The sequence below is a fragment of the Salvelinus alpinus genome, chromosome 2 (genome assembly GCF_045679555.1).
Source record: "Salvelinus alpinus chromosome 2, SLU_Salpinus.1, whole genome shotgun sequence".
Lineage (NCBI taxonomy): Eukaryota > Metazoa > Chordata > Actinopteri > Salmoniformes > Salmonidae > Salvelinus > Salvelinus alpinus.
Genome location: NC_092087.1, coordinates 78,107,146 through 78,126,972, shown reverse-complemented (window position 1 = coordinate 78,126,972; position 19,827 = coordinate 78,107,146). Strand labels below are relative to the sequence as shown.

General features: G+C 43.7%; 1 protein-coding gene across 22 annotated transcripts in view; it reads left to right on the top strand.

Annotated features, from left to right (window-relative positions):
* nfixa (nuclear factor I/Xa) overlaps positions 1 to 19,827 on the top strand; it is a 163,759-nt gene that overhangs the window by 34,887 nt on the left and 109,045 nt on the right. For 20 of the 22 annotated variants that reach the window (XM_071389432.1, XM_071389422.1, XM_071389431.1 and 17 more), the window contains one exon: positions 16,401 to 16,932. In XM_071389432.1, coding sequence (XP_071245533.1) covers positions 16,401 to 16,932 — 532 coding nt within the window. Of the gene's footprint in view, positions 1 to 15,324; positions 15,540 to 16,250; positions 16,933 to 19,827 lie in introns of those variants that run through there. The other 2 variants (XM_071389421.1, XM_071389413.1) reach the window with 2 other exon arrangements.

The following is a 19,827-nucleotide window of genomic DNA, read 5'->3' as shown; positions in this document are numbered from 1 at the left end:
CATTGTCTAAGAACGGAATGTCATTCATTCCCAAAGACAGTTACCCAACTTCCCTCCCCAGTCAGCCTCTATGTTAAACCCTACCTGGTTCTCCAACTTGTCTGACTCCACTGTCTACCCCTCCAGATTAAAATGGTTGATAATAAACATATTGAGTTTCTTTACGGGATGTGATGGAATGCTGATACTAATGCATCAAAACCACGGCTGTGTCCCAAAGGGCACCCTATTCCCTGTATAGTGTACTACTTTAGACCAGGACCCCATATGGCTCTGGTCAAAAGTAGCTCACTATACAGGGAATAGGGTGCCATTTGGGACACAGACCATATTATGCTACTTAGAGGGAGCTAGTGCTACGAGCCAAGTACCTATCTGAGGAATCAGATATTATGGAAATGTGCCTCCTCTTAATCCTCCTCTATCCCCCTTTATGGCCTGCGTGTCAAATGGCACCCTATTCGCTACATAGTGCACTACTTTTGACTAGCGCCCTATGATAATGAGGTGTCATTTGGGACGCAGTCTTAGACAGAAAATTTACTGGAGTTCCCTTTCCTTCCCCCTGAAGAATCACATATTTGAACAGCCAGAAACTGTACTGTTGACTCACAATACAGCAGTAAACACTGAATCCTATTGTACATCTGATTCTTATATACCCTGTGTGTTCGCTTTTCGGCCCTAAAGCTCGTGTGTGTGTGTGTGTGTGTGTGTGTGTGTGTGTGTGTGTGTGTGTGTGTGTGTGTGTGTGTGTGTGTGTGTGTGTGTATGTGTGTGTGTGTGTGTGTGTGTGTGTGTGTGTGTGTGTGTGCACACTGTCACGGGACTATTGATAACAGTAAACATTCTGGAATTCTCTCTTCTCCATCCTGAACCCATCTTATCTTGCAGTCTGAAGCATGATTGAACAGTACAGCAGAGGTCAAGCCCACACGGCTGTTTTTGTTGGTGATGGAGTAGCAGCTATAACTCTGGCTTGACTCATTTGGCCACAGTGGTGGTGTGAGGCTTGGCTCGGCTGCGGCTGCTGCACTGCACATTTCAAAGCTACAGTCCGGGTTTCGTTCTCAGCAAAACGGCAGTTTGTAAACGAGGGAGTAATAAAAAAGGTGTATTTTGGGTTTACGATAGGATAGGGTAAGGACAGTTGTGCTATAGGCGCACGACGCAACTTATATTCTTCAAGAATCAATCTAGAATTGAAAGTGAACTCTTGAACATATTCCTAGATCACAGATTGTAGCTTTAAAGGCAAGCTCGTTTTTTTTCACCCTGAATCAGCCTTGTGTCTCCTGACTGACAGCCAAGAAGTTGAGAAGCATCTGACGTGGCAGCTACAGCTTGTGTATGTGTGTATATGTGTGTGCGCGTACGTGCAACAGCTACTCTCAGAATAGGAGAACAGTCCAGCTCTCTCTCTTCTGTTCTGACTCACAGTGTAACCAGCGGTACCACCACCATATCTGTAGCTGTGTTACTACGGTTTGGAAGGGAAAGTGTTTGGAATAAGTGCCCATTTTAGGTGGTTTTTGCCATGAATTTGGCTATTGAATGGGCTGGGCCCGCGGGCCGTAGATGCCCACCCCTGAGGTAGGAAGTAGGAAAAAGTGTTAGGAATAAGTACTGTTCTTAGGTGGTTTTTGTCAGGATTTTGATCTACTAGTACTGAGTGGCGGCAGGTAGCCTAGTGGTTAGAGCGTCGGACTAGTAACCGGAAGGTTGCAAGATCGAATCCCTGAGCTGACAAGGTAAAATCTGTCATTCTGCCCCTGAACAAGGCAGTTAACCCACTGTTCCCAGGCTGTCATTGAAAATAAGAATTTGTTCTTAAACTGACTTGCTTAGTTAAATAAAGGTAAAATATATTTTTTTAAATAAATAAATAAAATTGAACAAGTTCAATATCGTCAGGCTCGGTCCCTGTTTGGGACACAGCCACTGTGTTTGCGTTTATCTGTCTGTCAGCTATGGTTGTCCTGAGGTCTGAGTCCTCCATAGACTAAAAGCAGAGGAGTGTGTGTGTGTGTGTGTGTGCGTGTGTGTGTGTGTGTGTGTGTGTGTGTGTGTGTGTGTGTGTGTGTGTGTGTGTGTGTGTGTGTGTGTGTGTGTGTGTGTGTGTGTGTGTGTGTGTGTGTGTGTGTGTGTGTGTGTGTGTGTGTGTGTGTCTGACATTTTGGACATTGTTGCTGCTACTCCACAGACCTCATGCAGACTGAGGGATTTGTAGGAGCCAGAAGAGAGAGAGAATCACACACATTTCAAACAAAAGAGTTGGTTGAAGATTACGATTATTTTAACTTCTCACTAGAAAAAAGCAGATGGTCGAGCACAAGCCCCAGCACACAAACAGTACCACCTTTAACCCTCTCACTGTCATCCAACAGGCCATGCCCCAACACGTATATAGTCCAGCCTTTAACCCTCACATTGCCATCGAACAGGCCATGCCCCAACATATATATAGTCCAGCCTTTAACCCTCACACTTCCATCCAACAGGCCATGCCCCAACATGTATATAGGCCAGCCTTTAACCCTCACATTGCCAACCAAGCACCAGACAGCACACAAACAGTGCCGGGTCTAGCTCTTGTAACTCATAGACTATGTTCCAATGCCCGTACTAGTGTAGCTACCACTTGCATTGTAACAGAGGATGTCGTAACAGAGGATGTTGTAACAGAGGATATTGTAACAGAGGATATTGTAACAGAGGATGTTGTAACAGAGGATATTGTAACAAAGGATATTGTAACAAAGGATATTGTAACAGAGGATGTTGTAACAAAGGATATTGTAACAGAGGATGTTGTAACAAAGGATGTTGTAACAGAGGATGTTGTAACAGAGGATGTTGTAACAGAGGATGTTGTAACAAAGGATATTGTAACAGAGGATGTTGTAACAAAGGATGTTGTAACAGAGGATGTTGTAACAGAGGATGTTGTAACAGAGGATGTTGTAACAAAGGATATTGTAACAAAGGATATTGTAACAGAGGATGTTGTAACATAGGATGTTGTAACAGAGGACATTGTAGTAGAGGACGTTGTAACAGAGGATATTGTAACAGAGGATGTTGTAACAGAGGATGTTGTAACAGAGGATGTTGTAACAGAGGATGTTGTAACATAGGATATTGTAACAGAGGATATTGTAACTGAGGATGTTGTAACAAAGGATATATTGTAACAGAGGATGTTGTAACAGAGGATGTTGTAACAGAGGATGTTGTAACAGAGGATGTTGTAACAGAGGATGTTGTAACAGAGGATGTTGTAACAGAGGATGTTGTAACCGAGGATATTGTAACAAAGAATGTTGTAACAGAGGATGTTGTAACAGAGGATGTTGTAACAGAGGATATTGTAACAGAGGATATTGTAACAGAGGATGTTGTAACAAAGGATATATTGTAACAGAGGATGTTGTAACAGAGGATGTTGTAACAGAGGATGTTGTAACAGAGGATGTTGTAACAGAGGATGTTGTAACCGAGGATATTGTAACAAAGAATGTTGTAACAGAGGATGTTGTAACAGAGGATGTTGTAACAGAGGATGTTGTAACAGAGGATGTTGTAACAAAGGATATTGTAACTGAGGATGTTGTAACAAAGGATATATTGTAACAGAGGATATTGTAACAGAGGATGTTGTAACAAAGGATATATTGTAACAGAGGATATTGTAACAGAGGATGTTGTAACAGAGGATGTTGTAACAGAGGATGTTGTAACAGAGGATATTGTAACAGAGGATGTTGTAACAAAGGATATATTGTAACAGAGGATGTTGTAACAGAGGATGTTGTAACAGAGGATGTTGTAACAGAGGATGTTGTAACAGAGGATATTGTAACAGAGGATGTTGTAACAAAGGATATATTGTAACAGAGGATGTTGTAACAGAGGATGTTGTAACAGAGGATGTTGTAACAGAGGATGTTGTAACAGAGGATGTTGTAACCGAGGATGTTGTAACAGAGGATGTTGTAACCGAGCCACAGGACTTTAGTGGAGTTCTATTTACTATGATTAGGGACGGTTTTCCTTGAAAACATGACCTTACTAGGAACATCTCTGGTCCCTAACTCAGATTTGTTTGAGTCCAATTTCATTAATCAATATTGACAAGTGTTGGTGGAGGACTAGGGTTTGAATAGGAGGAGAACAGGACAGTTAATCCTAGAGTAGGTGGTGGAGGACAATGCGGACATCCCTCACAATGAAAAGGGTCATTAAATGTATTCTACGGTGATGACAGACCCATAGCATTACTATCCTATTACATCAACTGACACACTACATTTCAATGGGAGTTATTTACAAAAACAGTTTGTCATGACTGGTGATGACCGACTGGTGAAGACAGACTGGTAAAGTAGTATCCTCTTATAAACAGTACAATGCATCATCAATGTTGTATAATCCTGACACAATACATTTCCAGTTCAATAACATGAGGGTTCTTTAGATGGATATATCTTATGGAAGATGGAGAAGAGGAACACTTACAAGGCATTGGGAAGTGTTGGAGCAAATCTCTGTTTATACTAGCTATAGTCAAATGAGGTATGTGAGCAGGGAAGAGGTATTGCCTGCCGTGTGTGTGTGTGTGTGAGTGTGAGCGTGTGTGTGTGTGTGTGTGTGTGTGTGTGTGTGTGTGTGTGTGTGTGTGTGTGTGTGTGTGTGTGTGTGTGTGTGTGTGTGTGTGTGTGTGTGTGTGTGTGTGTGTGTGTGTGTGCGTGCGTGTGTGGTGAACTAGGAAGGCTTAAAGGTAGTCTCACAGCACTTGTCTGTTTGGCACTGGTGTAATGAATGACTGTACTAGTTTGGAGTCTGGTTGAGTCAAGCTGTGTAGGATGGTCCATGTGAGAGAGAGAGAAGAGGGAAAGAGAGAGAAGGGGAACAGAGGGAGAGAAAGAGAGACCGAGATGACAAGAGAGTGTAAGGGTTACAGAGAGAGAGAGAAATAAAGAGAGCTGTCAAAAGAGAGAGAGAGAGACTGCAGACCAGAGTGACAGAGCGAGGAAAGGGTGGTGGAATTAGGGAAGAGTGCTGGTGTTGGGGTTGGCGGGGTACAGAATGAATGTGTGAGTTGGGCTGGTGGGATGGTGGCGAGGCATTTGCATAAAGGGTGAGGGCATCGTTCCCGGCTGTGGGGAAGGGTTGGCACCTCGCCTCACCAACTGGCAGAGGGAGGACTGAGGAGGAATAAAAGAGAGAGAATTACAGAAACCGAGAAAGGGAGAGAGAGTGATAGATAGAGGGAGAGGGAGTAAGAGAGAGTGAAGGGGAGAGAGAGTGATAGAGAGAAAGGGAGAGAGAGTGATAGATAGAGGGAGAGGGAGGGAGTAAGAGAGAGTGATAGATAGAGTGATAGATAGAAAGGGAGAGAGAGAGTGATAGATAGAAAGGGAGAGAGAGAGTGATAGATAGAAAGGGAGAGAGAGTGATCGATAGAAAGGGAGAGAGAGAGAGTGATAGATGGGGAGAGAGAGTGATAGATAGATAGATAGATAGATAGATAGATAGATAGATAGATAGATAGATAGAAAGGGAGAGAGAGAGTGATAGATAGAAAGGGAGAGAGAGAGTGATAGATAGGGAGAGAGTGATAGATGGAGAGATAGAGTGATAGAGAGAAAGGGGGAGAGAGTGTGATAGAGAGAAAAGGAGAGAGAGAGTGATAGATAGGGAGAGAGTGTGATAGATAGAGAGAAAGGGAGAGAGAGGAGGGAACTCACTCAATAGAGCATCTCTTGTTTCAGGGAGAGCTGGGTCCTGGCTGGCTGTTGACAGAGCAGGAGAGAGGAGAGGAAAGGAGAGGAAGGGAGGCGAGATGAGACGAAGGGAGGCGAGAGGAGGGGAGGGGAGGCGAGAAAAGAGCAGGGGAGAGGAGAGGAGTGGTGAGCAGGGGGCACGGGAGAGGAGGGAAGGGGATGGGAGGTGGCGAGGAGAGGAGAGCAGAGGGGACGGGAGAGGAGAGGAGGGAAGGGGACGGGAGGGGAGAGAAGAGGGGATATATGGTTTGATTATCTGCTTCATTCCTGCTGTACTCCACCAACACTCATCCAAAGTTTATATCAAGTCCCTGCAGCTGTACTGTGATCAAGCTGTTATTGGACTACAATATATACTGTATATGAACTTGAGTGTGTGTGTATGTGTGTGTCAGACAGTTTCCATGACACACATACACACACACACACACACTCGGGTTCAGAGTGTGAGTCCCCTCCCTCTCGTTTAGCCGGAAAACATTCTGTGTCGTCCCCGTCCCCGCCCCCCCCCCCCACACACACACACCCTGCCCTCTGAGTGTCAAGCACTGCCCACTTGACCTTTTCAGGAATGGCCGCCCTTGTGGACTGCTGGGGGGAATGCTGTGCATTCACTTTTAATGGAGCCGACCAGCTGGGGGGCAGACAGAGAATACCTAGCGCCGCCCCGGGGGCAAGTAGTACTATTATAATAGACAGGGGACTTAGTGACATATCTGTTCCGCTTAGCTGCTTCTCCCTGCCCTGCACTGAAATATACCCTCCTAATAATGTCATGTAGCACTGAATGCATGAATTAATAAAAAGTGAATGAATCAATGAATGGCTGAATCAATGAGTTATGAATTCATTATTTCGCATCCAATAGACACAATGAATCCTCTCAGTAATGTTAGGCTGCTGTATCAATTGTCAATATTGTGATATTGTAGTCTTCTTATTACCAGGCAGGAAATTGTTAGAATATGACTGGGCCATTGTCTGGACAAGGCCTCCTGCCATGTATTCTGGGATTTGTAGTCTATAGCTGGAAGAGGCTCCGATCCGGGCAGGGCCCTGTGCGTCTGGATCCGTTTATAACACAAATACACTCAGGGCCTCACACACACACACACACACACACACACACACACACACACACACACACACACACACACACACACACACACACACACACACACACACACACACACACACACACACACACATACACACACATACACACACACACATACACTCACTCCCTCGCCACGGAAATGGTTCCAGACTTTCACACATAGTAATGAGTCCGTGTGTAAACAGGGATAATTACAAACGATGCACAGACACACATTAATCATCATTCTAACTGCCTCACTAACGAGAAAAGAAAGAAATAAAGAAAAGGGAAGGAAGGAAGGACGGACGGACAGAGTTTTTCTTCTCATTTTCTCAGGGAGTCATGTTAACTTCAGGCTGGGGGCGACTAAAAGTGGTTGCAGTTACACTGATTCGAGTGCATGGCACCAAATTGGCACTATTCTGGATTTTGGCAGTGAATGCAGGTTGAGAGGATAAGGGGATGTATAGAGAGAGAGAGAGAGACCCTTGTGTTTTATTTTTGCAGTGGTGTGTGAGGAAATGTGTGTTTGTGAGGGAGAGAGCGAGAGAGCGAGAGAGAAAGTGTGTTTGTGAGGAAGAAGAGACACTATTGTAACCTGTATTTTTAAACCCTATGGTTTATGCACAGTTGCAAACGTGTAATGGTATGCTAGTCTGCTGCAACTGCAGTGCGGCTCTGCTGTCCTGCGCACCTTGCGTTTCCTCCTTTCCCCGTGGGAAGAAAACATGGAAACTTGGCTGTAGCTATAGGAACACATTTTTTCCCTTTTTCTTTTAGTACAGAGCAGCCTAAAATGGCAGAATGCTTCATATGAATGCAGATATTTCTGCCCTGTACAAAGTTTAGGAGGGAAGTTAAGACGTTTGCATTGGATTTTCTAGGCAAAGCACAGGCACTTTTAAAAACTTCATGACTCATAGTAATTCCGCAATCTATTCTAGAACACCGAAACTTGAATACAGAACACCCTAGAAAGTAAGCAGCAACACACACATACACACACATACACACACACGAGCATATGACGTGGAAAATATCCCTTTGTGCCATGGTCCAAATCTCTCGCACTCTTTCCCTTACATCATCGCAGTACCTGTCAATATGTGATTTGACTGAGCAGATGTCGAACGTTGTCCTCCCAATTTCAACTGTGACACGTCCGTCCTCGCGCTCTCCAGTGACTTTGTGTTTTATGGGAAGAGCAAGAGAATACGTGCAGTTCTCCGGTACTCGGTGTCACTCACCAGTCATTGCTTCACCATCTTGAATGAACCTTATGCTAAAATAGAATAAAGTAGTCATACGTTCCAATCGCATTTTTGAACTAATTCGATTTCCTTCCACAACTTGACCTCAGACATACTTTTTTTTACATCATATCCCTATTTATAAGTAGGCCTAACACGGAAATAAGAATCTAGTCCAAGGACACGATAGGTGAATTGTGTTATTTGTATTGCATCCCTAAAATGCAGTTCTAGAACTTTTCCTATGAAAAATAAGAAACATGACTATAGAAGCAGTGATATGTGAATATCAATGGAAGTGTTTTTATAACTGATCATATGTTCTGCATGATATGACTATGTTTGAGCAAGGCATTTGAGTAAAGAAACATAATTATATTATCCCCAGATGTATTTTTGCATCGAAAATATTATAATTAGCTTATACAAATATATTGGTGGTTAATTCGTTTTTTCTACTGTACATTTGGTATTTTAGAAGAAAATATAATTTTGCCCTATACTCTCAACTGCTAAAACACATAAAAGGCCTATGTTATTTACAGGAAAAACGTTCAGGTTACCAAACTGTCTCAACAATACATTTAAATTCAACTTAATTGCTCTCTCTTTTTTTTCTTTTTTACTATTTTAGAAAATTAATGAATAAGCTTTTATATTGCATTTTATTGTTTAAAACTTAATTTACCAAAATTGGCCAATAGTAGAAATAGAGGATTGCACTATTGTCCAGTAAAGCAAAAGCATGTTTCTGAGTAAATGTACCTTCGTATTGATTCAGGCTATAAGGTGAAATGCACGAAAATGAAACATCATTTAATCAACTTGATCATTTGATTTCGGATCTACACGTCTTTTTTAGCTGACGTTCCACTCCTTTCTTTGCTAAATGACAAGAGTGGCAAGGAGTGAAATGGAATTATTCAACAGAGATGGCAATCAGGTTCAAATGAAATGTCAAAGCATGTACAAGAAACGATGACGTTTGTGTATTAGTTGCACGTATCAGTTGTTAAATCTCAATCTCAAAATATTATGTATTTATTTAGTCATTTCAAGCAGTAAAGAAACAGTGAATATATTATTGGGGTATATTCATGGTTCATTTATCTATGTAGGATTATGTTGATGTTATTACATGATGCGTCTCTACTCCTTTAAGACCATTCTAGAACAAAACAGAAGATTCCAGTAACTTACAAATAGACTGCATCCGTAGGCACACATAACCTACAGATAATGTATGAAAATAGACTATTTCTTTATTCATCTTATTCCGAAAAATTATTTGTAGTCAATCTTTATCATTTGGGTTATTATATGGGGTTGATAGTTAAAATTGTTACAAACCATTATAATTAAGCCCATGTAGGTCTGCAGATGTGCCTATTCAGAGTAAAAACCTGGAAGCAAAATTATATGTAGTATAACATTGGCTCTACAGATAACACACACAGGGTATATTTATGTTTATGAATTGTAAAATGTTCAATTTTCGTGTGAGAAAAAGCTGACCTATTTGGCTGCAAGTGTTGCTGCTTTTGGTTGAGCCTCGCGCCTAACGCGGAGTTTCCCGCCACTTGGATCTGTTTTTACTGAGATGAAGTGCGAGGAGGTTTGTTCCTATTTTAACAGTCTATATGATGTGAGCCAAATATAACACGAGAGGAGGTTTGTTCCTATTTTAACAGTCTATATGATGTGAGCCAAATATAACACGAGAGGAGGTTTGTTCCTATTTTAACAGTCTATATGATGTGAGCCAAATATAACACGAGAGGAGGTTTGTTCCTATTTTAACAGTCTATATGATGTGAGCCAAATATAACACGAGAGGAGGTTTGTTCCTATTTTAACAGTCTATATGATGTGAGCCAAATATAACACGAGAGGAGGTTTGTTCCTATTTTAACAGTCTATATGATGTGAGCCAAATATAACACGAGAGGAGGTTTGTTCCTATTTTAACAGTCTATATGATGTGAGCCAAATATAACACGAGAGGAGGTTTGTTCCTATTTTAACAGTCTATATGATGTGAGCCAAATATAACACGAGAGGAGGTTTGTTCCTATTTTAACAGTCTATATGATGTGAGCCAAATATAACACGAGAGGAGGTTTGTTCCTATTTTAACAGTCTATATGATGTGAGTCAGATATAACACGAGAGGAGGTTTGTTCCTATTTTAACAGTCTATATGATGTGAGTCAGATATAACACGAGAGGAGGTTTGTTCCTATTTTAACAGTCTATATGATGTGAGCCAAATATAACACGAGAGGAGAGAAGTTCAGAGAGGCCGCGGTAGTCTAAAGTGGTTCTACAGAAACACAGAAAGCGGCTATAGCAGAACATGTTTTCTGGAAGAGATTACAATTTACTGGTCCCCACAGCAAGCAGTTATTTTCCCCCTCGGCAACGCTTTTATTTTTTATTTTCTGCCGGTTGTAAATCTTGGCAATGCAAATATAGCCTAGATTTGTGCTGAGTGCTGTTTTCATCCAACGTTAGGCTACCTGCTCAGTCCTTGGCTATTGAAAGAAAGAGACTCATTTTGGCATGCTTCACCAGTAGGCTACGTGTTCCTTTCAAGATAAAGAGATAGGCTATTTGAATGTTTATGCAGACTATCTACATTTAAAGGTTTATTTCCAGTACTTGCCTTTATAGCGTTAATTTAATGGGGACTTGTTTGTGTGTTTTACTGGACTGCTAGTGCTACTTTTCGGCTTAATTTAATGCCTAATTGGTTCAGGCCTACAAAGGAAAGCATTCTATTCAATATCACTTCTATGTCACTTCTAGATTAGATATGAAGTAGAAAACGTGTTGTAGACCTTAAATTAATTTATAATTCAATAGTATCAAACTTAGAGAGAAGGCTTTGAATTCCCTCATATGGAATGTTAGGTTTTTCCTATTTCTCATGTGTGAGTGCCATCCACTCAGTTTGTGCAGAGGCCTTCTGATATCGTCAATAGGCCTACTGGCCTATTAAATGTTGGCCTATAGGCTATGTAAACGTGTTTTGCTGGTAGGCCTATATGACAGGGTCGTTGCGGATTCTATATAAGCAATTAGAAATAAAAATGCAACAATGGAACTGTGTGTGTTGCTCACACACACCGTAATGCCTCGGGTAACGTTCTCGTTCTTTTCCCTTTGTCTGCCTTTTTGGCAGTTGTTTTACTCTGTATACAACTCCAAGGATTTCCCCGCGGTTTCTGTGTAAAATCGATGGCTTTGTCCATTCATATATACACTCATTGGTAAAACTATAGGCGGCTTTCCCAGTTCCAAACACTCGTTTTCCCCCCCATCTCTCTCTCTCTTCACTTGCTCTCTTTTTCGTCTGTGGGAAACGAAAGCGCAGGAGAGAGCTGGAGATTGTCTCTGTGCAGCCTCGCGAACAAAGGTCACCGTTTAGAGAAAGAGAGAGTGGAACGCGGAGATAAAATGAGCTCTCTCTCTCTCAAAAAACCCCAAAACACGATTGCAGAACAGGAGATACCAGTAAATATACCGCTGGCCCGCGGCAAGAGGCCCATGGCAGGCGGCCGTTGGCGGAAGACACAGACACACACTCACCGACCGCCTGCCGAGCGAGCGCATGTAATGGCCAAATGCATCCAACATATCCACTATAACTAGGCATGTCTCTCCTATTTAAAAGCAAGAAATACGTTTTGAAAAATTATATGAACTGCCACATAATAAATGGTAGGGTGCCACAGACTGGTGTCCTGGCCAAAATAATACAAGTTCTGCATTTGGCTAATTATATTAAACACATGTAGGTCATGTTTATTCCTATCTGCAGGGGTCCGGCGCTGTATAATAGGCATCATTTAAAATAATCTGGGAACGAAAGCTTCAGCTGTTAAACGCGTGGCTTTATTGAGGTATTTTGGATTTTATCAAATAAATCTCAGACACAAAATAGTCAAATCAAATCAGTGTTGACGTCATGTCGATTGATTCACAGAAATATATATATATATGACAAATGTGAGCTTGCTTGAACCATCTTTACTTTGGTTCATCAGATTTATGGAAATGTTATGGCCAGTCTGTGATAGAATATTTTGCATGAATAGTGTAAAAATAGAATCTTGTGCTATCTTATATTATGCAGAACCATAGAGAGCTTTCATTCATTTACTTGATGATATTTTCTGTTTGTTTTTGTTCCAGTCTGGTTGTGGTTGCAGCATGATATGATACTTGTGATATTTATGACAATATCGATACTTGTGGCAATAGTAGCCTATTATGGGCTGCAAAGTAGTCATCTCTCCCCATCACTTTGTATTATACAATATGCTTCATGCTCAGTTAAGAGATGGTATGGATCCCCTCTGATCATTTTTAAACAAGAATCTTAGTAGACACACCTCTCGTTCCTTATTCTCTCGCCATCTCTCTCTTTCTCTCTATCTCTCTCTCTCTCTCCTCTCATCTTGTTATTTCTCCCAAATTCCTCTCTCTGTAACTTCTCTTCCCCACATTTGGTGCTCTGCCCCACATTTTGTGCCCACAGAGTCACTGTGTTGTCTCTCCTTCCCACATTCGGTGCCCGCCTATGTATTAGCATGTTTGTCAACCAGTGCCCGTCCAGCCCAGCCTGTCCAGATTGGGTCTTTGCTCAGTACCACCATCCAGCACAATGCAGCCAGACACCCGGCTAGCCAGGCCGTGGCTTCGCTGTCAGGCAGAGGCAGAGAGAACAAGCTGGGCTAGATGGCTGTGTAGATCTGATGGCCCTGGGCTGGAACCAGAGGATTCTTGGTCTTTGTAGGGGTGTTCAGAGAGTGGCCATCGGGCCGGAATCAAATAGTTGTGCTTCCATGCCAGAGGACCTACATGATGCTCCCATTTTGCCCCTTTTTGACACAATCTCTGTAATTTCCTCCTGGCCCGAATTTACTTATTTTTTTCACATCACTTAGATTTGTGATTTTGTGTGTGTGAACAATTATACTATCATGGGATGGCTGTGAGAATGTTATATTTAGCATAATTATCCTCTTTGTTTTCCCCTCAGAAAGGCTGTATATACAGTATATATATGAATTATATCCCTTGTGGAACCTAAATGTCCTATTTCCTGAACACTTGTCCCATAGTGGGTACACTACTTCCTTCCTCACTAGGGTCAGACAGCCAATGAGAGCAAGTAAAGTGGTAGCCAGGGTGATGCAGTCAGTCGCCAACTCCCTGCTGTTCAACCTGCCTGATGTTTCATATGTCCTGTACGTCACTGGAGGGAAATGCATTACATCCAACGTTACATGTTGGAGTATGAAAATAAAACAATACAAATGTCATGTTTTTATATTACAAAGAAAGGGGCGATGTGTATTTTCGGAGGCACAGACAGGCGATATACCTTTGTGACTTGCAGTGAACAGATCCTTTGTAAGGTCTCCCATATCTGCATGTCCTGCATTCGTAAACAGCGTATAGGCTGCATTTACATTTACAGAGATACGGTACAGTCCGTAGCGGACCGGTTCGGTTCCCAAGTTTCCATTGTCCACTGACTGAACCCCTCTCATTGGAATGCTCTCTACATTTGTAACAGAAACCTTTAATGTGTGTTGAACACACTGTTGTCAAGCACGCGGCTGCTAAAAAGGGCCATTTTGGAATTGGAATGAATGTGAGCGAACGAATAGAAAAAGGTCCAGTTTGGAACAAATGCGAGAGAGTGATTTAAAACAGAGTGTTGTTGGATAGAGGATGGATGGATGGATTTTTTGGGGGGGAAGAAGGGGGGAACGGAATGGTTGTTCTTCTCCTCTTTTCCCCCTCTCGCTCTCTTTGTTTGTGTGGTAAATCCAGGAGCAGCTGCTTGGTTTGAGGGTCTAGTGGGATTTTGGGGCTGCTCTTTCTCATGGCATCCTGTGCCAAGGTGATGAAATGCGAGCAGAGAGCGGAGGAGAGAGAGAAAGAGGGGGAGAGAGGGAAGGGAAGGATTGGCTCTGGGCGGGTGCACTGGGAGAGGGTGTCTGCGTCCCAAATGGCACCCTATTCCCTGTTCACTGCACTACTTTTGCCCGGGGACCATAGGGCTCTGGTCAAAAGTAGTGCACTATATAGGGAATAGAGGGTGCCAGTTGGGAGACAACCAGAGAGATCGTGCTGGTTTGATGAGATGGTGGTGACCATGCTGGTGACGGAAGACGCAGGATGGGTGAGGGAGGGGGCGGGTAGGTGGAGTGCTGTCTGGATTGGTGCATGTAAAATGAATATCCACTGGACTTTGCCTTTCCACTAGATTGGACTTGTCTATTTGGCTAATGACATGCCTTCTGTCTGCTCCACACACAATCCCCCTCTCCCTCCCTTCATCCTTCCCTCCCGCTCCCTCCCTCCCTCCCTCCCTCTCTCTCTCTCTCTCTCTTGCGCACTCCCTCGCTCTTTATCTCTCTCCACTCTCTCCACCACAAGCCACCAACCTAACCTCCTCCTCCTCCCTCCCTCCTCTTTGCCATATCTCTGTCTTCCCTCCCTTTCAGTCGCTCGGAGTGTGCGTATTGGCTGAGGCTGAGCAGCTCTCTGTGCCAAGTAGGTGGGCCTTGTGCGCGTTGGCACAGACTCAGTCAATGGTTAGAGAAGGAAAGTGGAGAGGAACAGAGAGAAAGAGAGAGACAGTTGGAGAGAAAGAGGGGGGAAAAGAAAGAAGACTGCAGCCCGGGTTTGCCAGCGGTCGTACACTCTTCCAACATTGATTCGAGTCCTCTTGTTTTTTTTCTCTTCTTCTCCTCCGTCCTGCTCCCCCCTCCCTCTCTTCTTCCGACTCTCAGTTTCTCTCTCTATCCGTGAGTCTTACTTAGCCTACAGATCTGAACCACTACCACCATACTACTGCTTTGCCAAAGCATTTTTGTTTTGTTTTTGGCCCCCAAAATGTTTTTCCTTTTTTGAAAGCGAACAAAGAAGCGATTTCATTTAACATTTTTAAACTCATCTCATTGCTTTATTTAAATTGTATCATATTTTATTACACACATACAACCTTTGTTGTTGTTTTGTAATTCACTTTTTAACTTTCCCTCCACCCTCTCTCTCTCTCTCCGGTGTTGTTGAACACCACCTGGTTTAGCATCTCTTCTGCCACAGTACCTCCTGTGTTTCTGTGCTGGTACTACACCATCCTCACCCCCTCCTTTGCCTCTCCTTCATTCTTGACTTTGTTTTTCTTCTTCTTGCATTTATTGGACAATTTCTGCAGCTTTCCTCCGTTTTTCTCCCCTCCTGCCTTTCTTCTTCATTTGTTTTGTAATTTGTAACATACTGTAGTTGCGGAAGTTGTTGTGTATTGACTCAGTAAACCAGTATCGAACTGGTAATACTGTTTTGTCTGGCGCAGTGAATTTATCATGAGACAGCGAAATGGTAACTACCAAGGTTTTATTTTTCTATTTTTCCCCTTCTGTTTTGTGATGACTGTTTTGTTGTTGATAGAATTTCAGTATTGACGTGAATTCAGAGTTTTTGGCAAAGATCATTCATATGCATGATTTTTATTGAGGACTGGCAGTGATGTTTTATTCAGAACTTGAGTTATTATTATTTGAGTTATTGTGTTAGCAGACTAAGCAGGTATGAGGGTATTTCTGAAGAGACTATTTATTGTGTTCTTGTGTTGGTATTCTATCCTGTCCTTTGTGTTTCATGGATTTTAACTTGATGCAAAGTAGAATTTCCTGCTCTGTTTGAATAACGCTTTTATTTGAGTCATTTTTTGAAGCCATTTATTGGTGTATTATACGGATTGTAGCTCTACACAATGACATGCCTGTTATGTGCGCGTTAATGGCATGAAAATCAGCACATCAAAATATTGTCAACAGTGTTTTTTTATTAGATATTACTGGTAGATAATATTAGATAGTTTGCCTCCTCTATCAGTATACTGTTGTTTGTTTGTTTTAATGTTTGTGTGTGTAGCCTGTGTGCGTCTGGTTCCTCTCTTTCTCTCTCTCTCTCCCCCTCTCTCTCTCTCTCTCTCTCTCTCTCTCTCTCTCTCTCTCTCTCTCTCTCTCTCTCTCTCTCCCCCAGCACCTCTCTCTCGTTCATTCTCTCCCTCCGCTCCCACAGAGCGGGAGCTGCTGCTCCTCAATGCTGCGTGCCGGTGCTAACTGCCTCTCCTCTCTCTTCCCCTCTCCCCCGCTCCCCCTCTCCCCCGCCTTCTCCTCCCCCCCTCATTTCTCCCCCTCCTCCTCCCCCTGTTTCCACCCCCCCCACCACCACCAGGATGAATTCCACCCGTTCATCGAGGCCCTGCTGCCCCACGTCCGAGCCTTCTCCTACACATGGTTCAACCTGCAGGCCCGCAAGCGCAAGTACTTCAAGAAGCACGAGAAGAAGATGTCCAAGGAGGAAGAGCGTGCAGTCAAAGATGAACTGCTGGGAGAAAAATCCGAGATCAAACAGAAATGGGCGTCGAGGCTCCTCGCCAAGCTCCGCAAGGACATCCGGCCAGAGTTCCGGGAGGACTTTGTCCTCACCATCACCGGGAAGAAAGCCCCCTGCTGCGTCCTCTCCAACCCCGACCAGAAGGGTAAGATCAGGAGGATCGACTGCCTGCGCCAGGCCGACAAGGTGTGGAGGCTGGACCTGGTCATGGTCATCCTGTTCAAGGGCAGCCCACTGGAGAGCACGGACGGAGAGCGGCTGGCCAAGTCGCCCCAGTGCTCCAACCACGGCCTGTGTGTCCAGCCGCATCACATCGGTGTCTCCGTCAAAGAGCTGGATCTCTACCTGGCCTACTTCGTCCAGGCACCAGGTCAGTCATCTGTGTTTGTTAGTGGATACACGCACCCTCCTCTCTCTCTCTGTCTTATACATACAGTCTGACAGATAAACACACAGCTGTCATTTTTTTATGTTTATTTAAACCAGTTTATTTTTCTTTACTTGCAAATGTATTTGTGTTGTACAAATAGAAGGGATTTAACAGAGATTATAAACAAATAACGAAATATAAAGCCAAACATATTACATGATCATTTAATTTCACCTGAATGCAATTTAATAATGTAGATTCCAGTGGCAATGTGACAGAGAATGATGTGAGTGTGTTGTGATTTAGTGTGTGTGAAAGAGCGATTTAGTCAGCATCCACGGAAGAGGGAGGATGTGTTTCTGTGTGTGAGAGTGTGAGCTATTTTGCTAGTGTGTATATGAGCATGTATTTTGCATTGATGAGACGGGGATTGTGTGCATGTGAGTGAAAGGGTGTGTTTACGAGAGGGTAGCGTGTGTGTGTGTGTGTATATTTAGGAAGGCCCGTTGGTTGCTGCTGGGATTCTCTGTGGTTGGCCTGGGACCAGGATGTTGTGAGCGGTGTGTGTATGTCCTCTCAGGCCGCAAGCTGCCTCCTCTTCTCCGTCTGCCTGATGAGCGCCAGCACCGCACCGAGCCTGGCTGCCAAACACCGTCTCAGCCACCGCCGCCACCGCCATATAGAAACACACACACACACACACAGTCAACGCCGCACACCCACAAAGCCAAACATAGTCTAGGCTGCACACACACAAAGCCTAACACCGTTTCAGTCGCCATTGCACACACACGCACTCGTACATACAGCCAAACATAGTATCAGTCGCTGTCGCACACAGCCACACACACACACACTACTGTTAGAGCCACCACACACACACCACACACACCACACACACACACACACACACACACACACACACACACACACACACACACACACACACACACACACACACACACACACACACACACACACACACACACACACACACACACACACACACACACACACGCAGACACACACAGACAGACACAGCCAAAGACCAACTGAGATACCGTTGAATACAGCCAAACATTGTTGTATCTCAGCCACCATCGTGCAGAAACACAGAAACATCGCCTTAGTCGTCCAGCCACACACACACACACACACACACACACACACACACACACACACACACACACACACACACACACACACACACACACACACACACACACACACACACACACACACACACACACACACACACACACGGCCAAAACACTGGCTCTATCATAGCTTCCTTACACACGGCCAAACACTGTCGCAGCCGCCACACACACACACAGCCAAAAACTCCACTTCACACTACCTCCTGCCATTCATTGACTGCACACACACTAGTAGCTAATTAACATTGCACGTGGACACACACTTTGACAAACACACACACACACACAACTCAACGCTGCCCGCAATCCACATACATGGACGCAGACACACACACACACGTAGCCAAACTCTTTCCTCGCCGAGGCAGCGTACACACACTCCTCAGCCGCGCATACACACACCTCGGCCTGGGCCAACACCGTCTCTCACTGCCCCAGCCAAACCCTGGACGGGTAGTCTCTCACTCTGATGGCCTCTGTATGCAGCTAGCTACAGTAAACCCACTAGGTACTAGGGGACCATGTTAAGTGGGAATAAAAGAGGATGCCATTCTGTATATATTTTTTATAATTTAGATTTTATTGTCTTTAATTTCAAATATATTTTAAAAGGATGGATTGTTGCTTTTTAATGACTATTTTATTAGAGAAACAAAAGTTGTATTTATCAATTAATAATGTAGAGTTGATGTCTTGCTTCTGTTGGAAAGGAAAAGTAGGCTAAAATAATTTCCCCACAATACATATTTTTCTACAATTAATCATGTTTCACAGACTACTGTTGGAAATATAAATGTTGATACAGACGTGCTATTGGTGAATTAGACCACCATTTCTAGTGTTATTCTAACCAACTTTTGGTCCATTTCCTCTCGTCGTTATGTGGTCATGGGTACAGTGTGGACACACACACACACACATTTCTCCGCTAGCTGGCTGGCTCTGTTTGCATTAAACGGCTCGGGGCTGCCCAGCCCAGTGCCCGTTCATAATGTGAGCCTGCAGTGTGCTCTTATCTTATCTGGCTAATCCAGTGTTGCCCCGGTGCTTTATCTACCTCCAAAGGGCCTGGAAGGGCTCAGGCCTCCGCTCCTGGTGTGACTGTGAGAGACTACAGGGATACTGGGATATTATGGGGGGGGGCAACTCGTGCCAATCTGCCCTGGGGGCCGAGGCTGGGGCCTACTTAGTTAGGTTCTCCTCTACATTTACCTTTCATTTACTGTTGAATAAGCTGTACTGTAGTTACTGCAGTAGGGAGTTTATCCTCTACTATAAATACATTGATTGTACTTAACTGTAGTTACTGTGGTTGTTTGAGGACAGTGTGTGTGTATGTTAGTGTGGCTACTTTTTGGTCGACACACTTACCTTTCCACTTCCATTTACTATACTGTACTGTACTTAGTGTGTGTGTGTATATTGAGTGTGTTTTGTGTGACAGTGTATGTCTGTGTATTTGTGCCCTGAATGAGGAGACATGCTTATTTGTTTGTTTATTGTTAGCGCGAGTCTTTAGGCCTGTACGTCTCTCTTCCTGTCTCACCCCAACACCTTGTTTTGTCTCCTTAAACATCCCCTCATTGTCCTTTTCTCACAGAGGTAGCCTGCTTCCCTCGATCTCCCTTTGTTTACATCAGTAGAGAGACAGAGAGAGAGAAAAGGCGGGCGAGAGAAGAGGGCTTGCGTTTTCTGATTGTTCTGTTCTGGGTTGGCAGCCAGATCGAGCCACAGC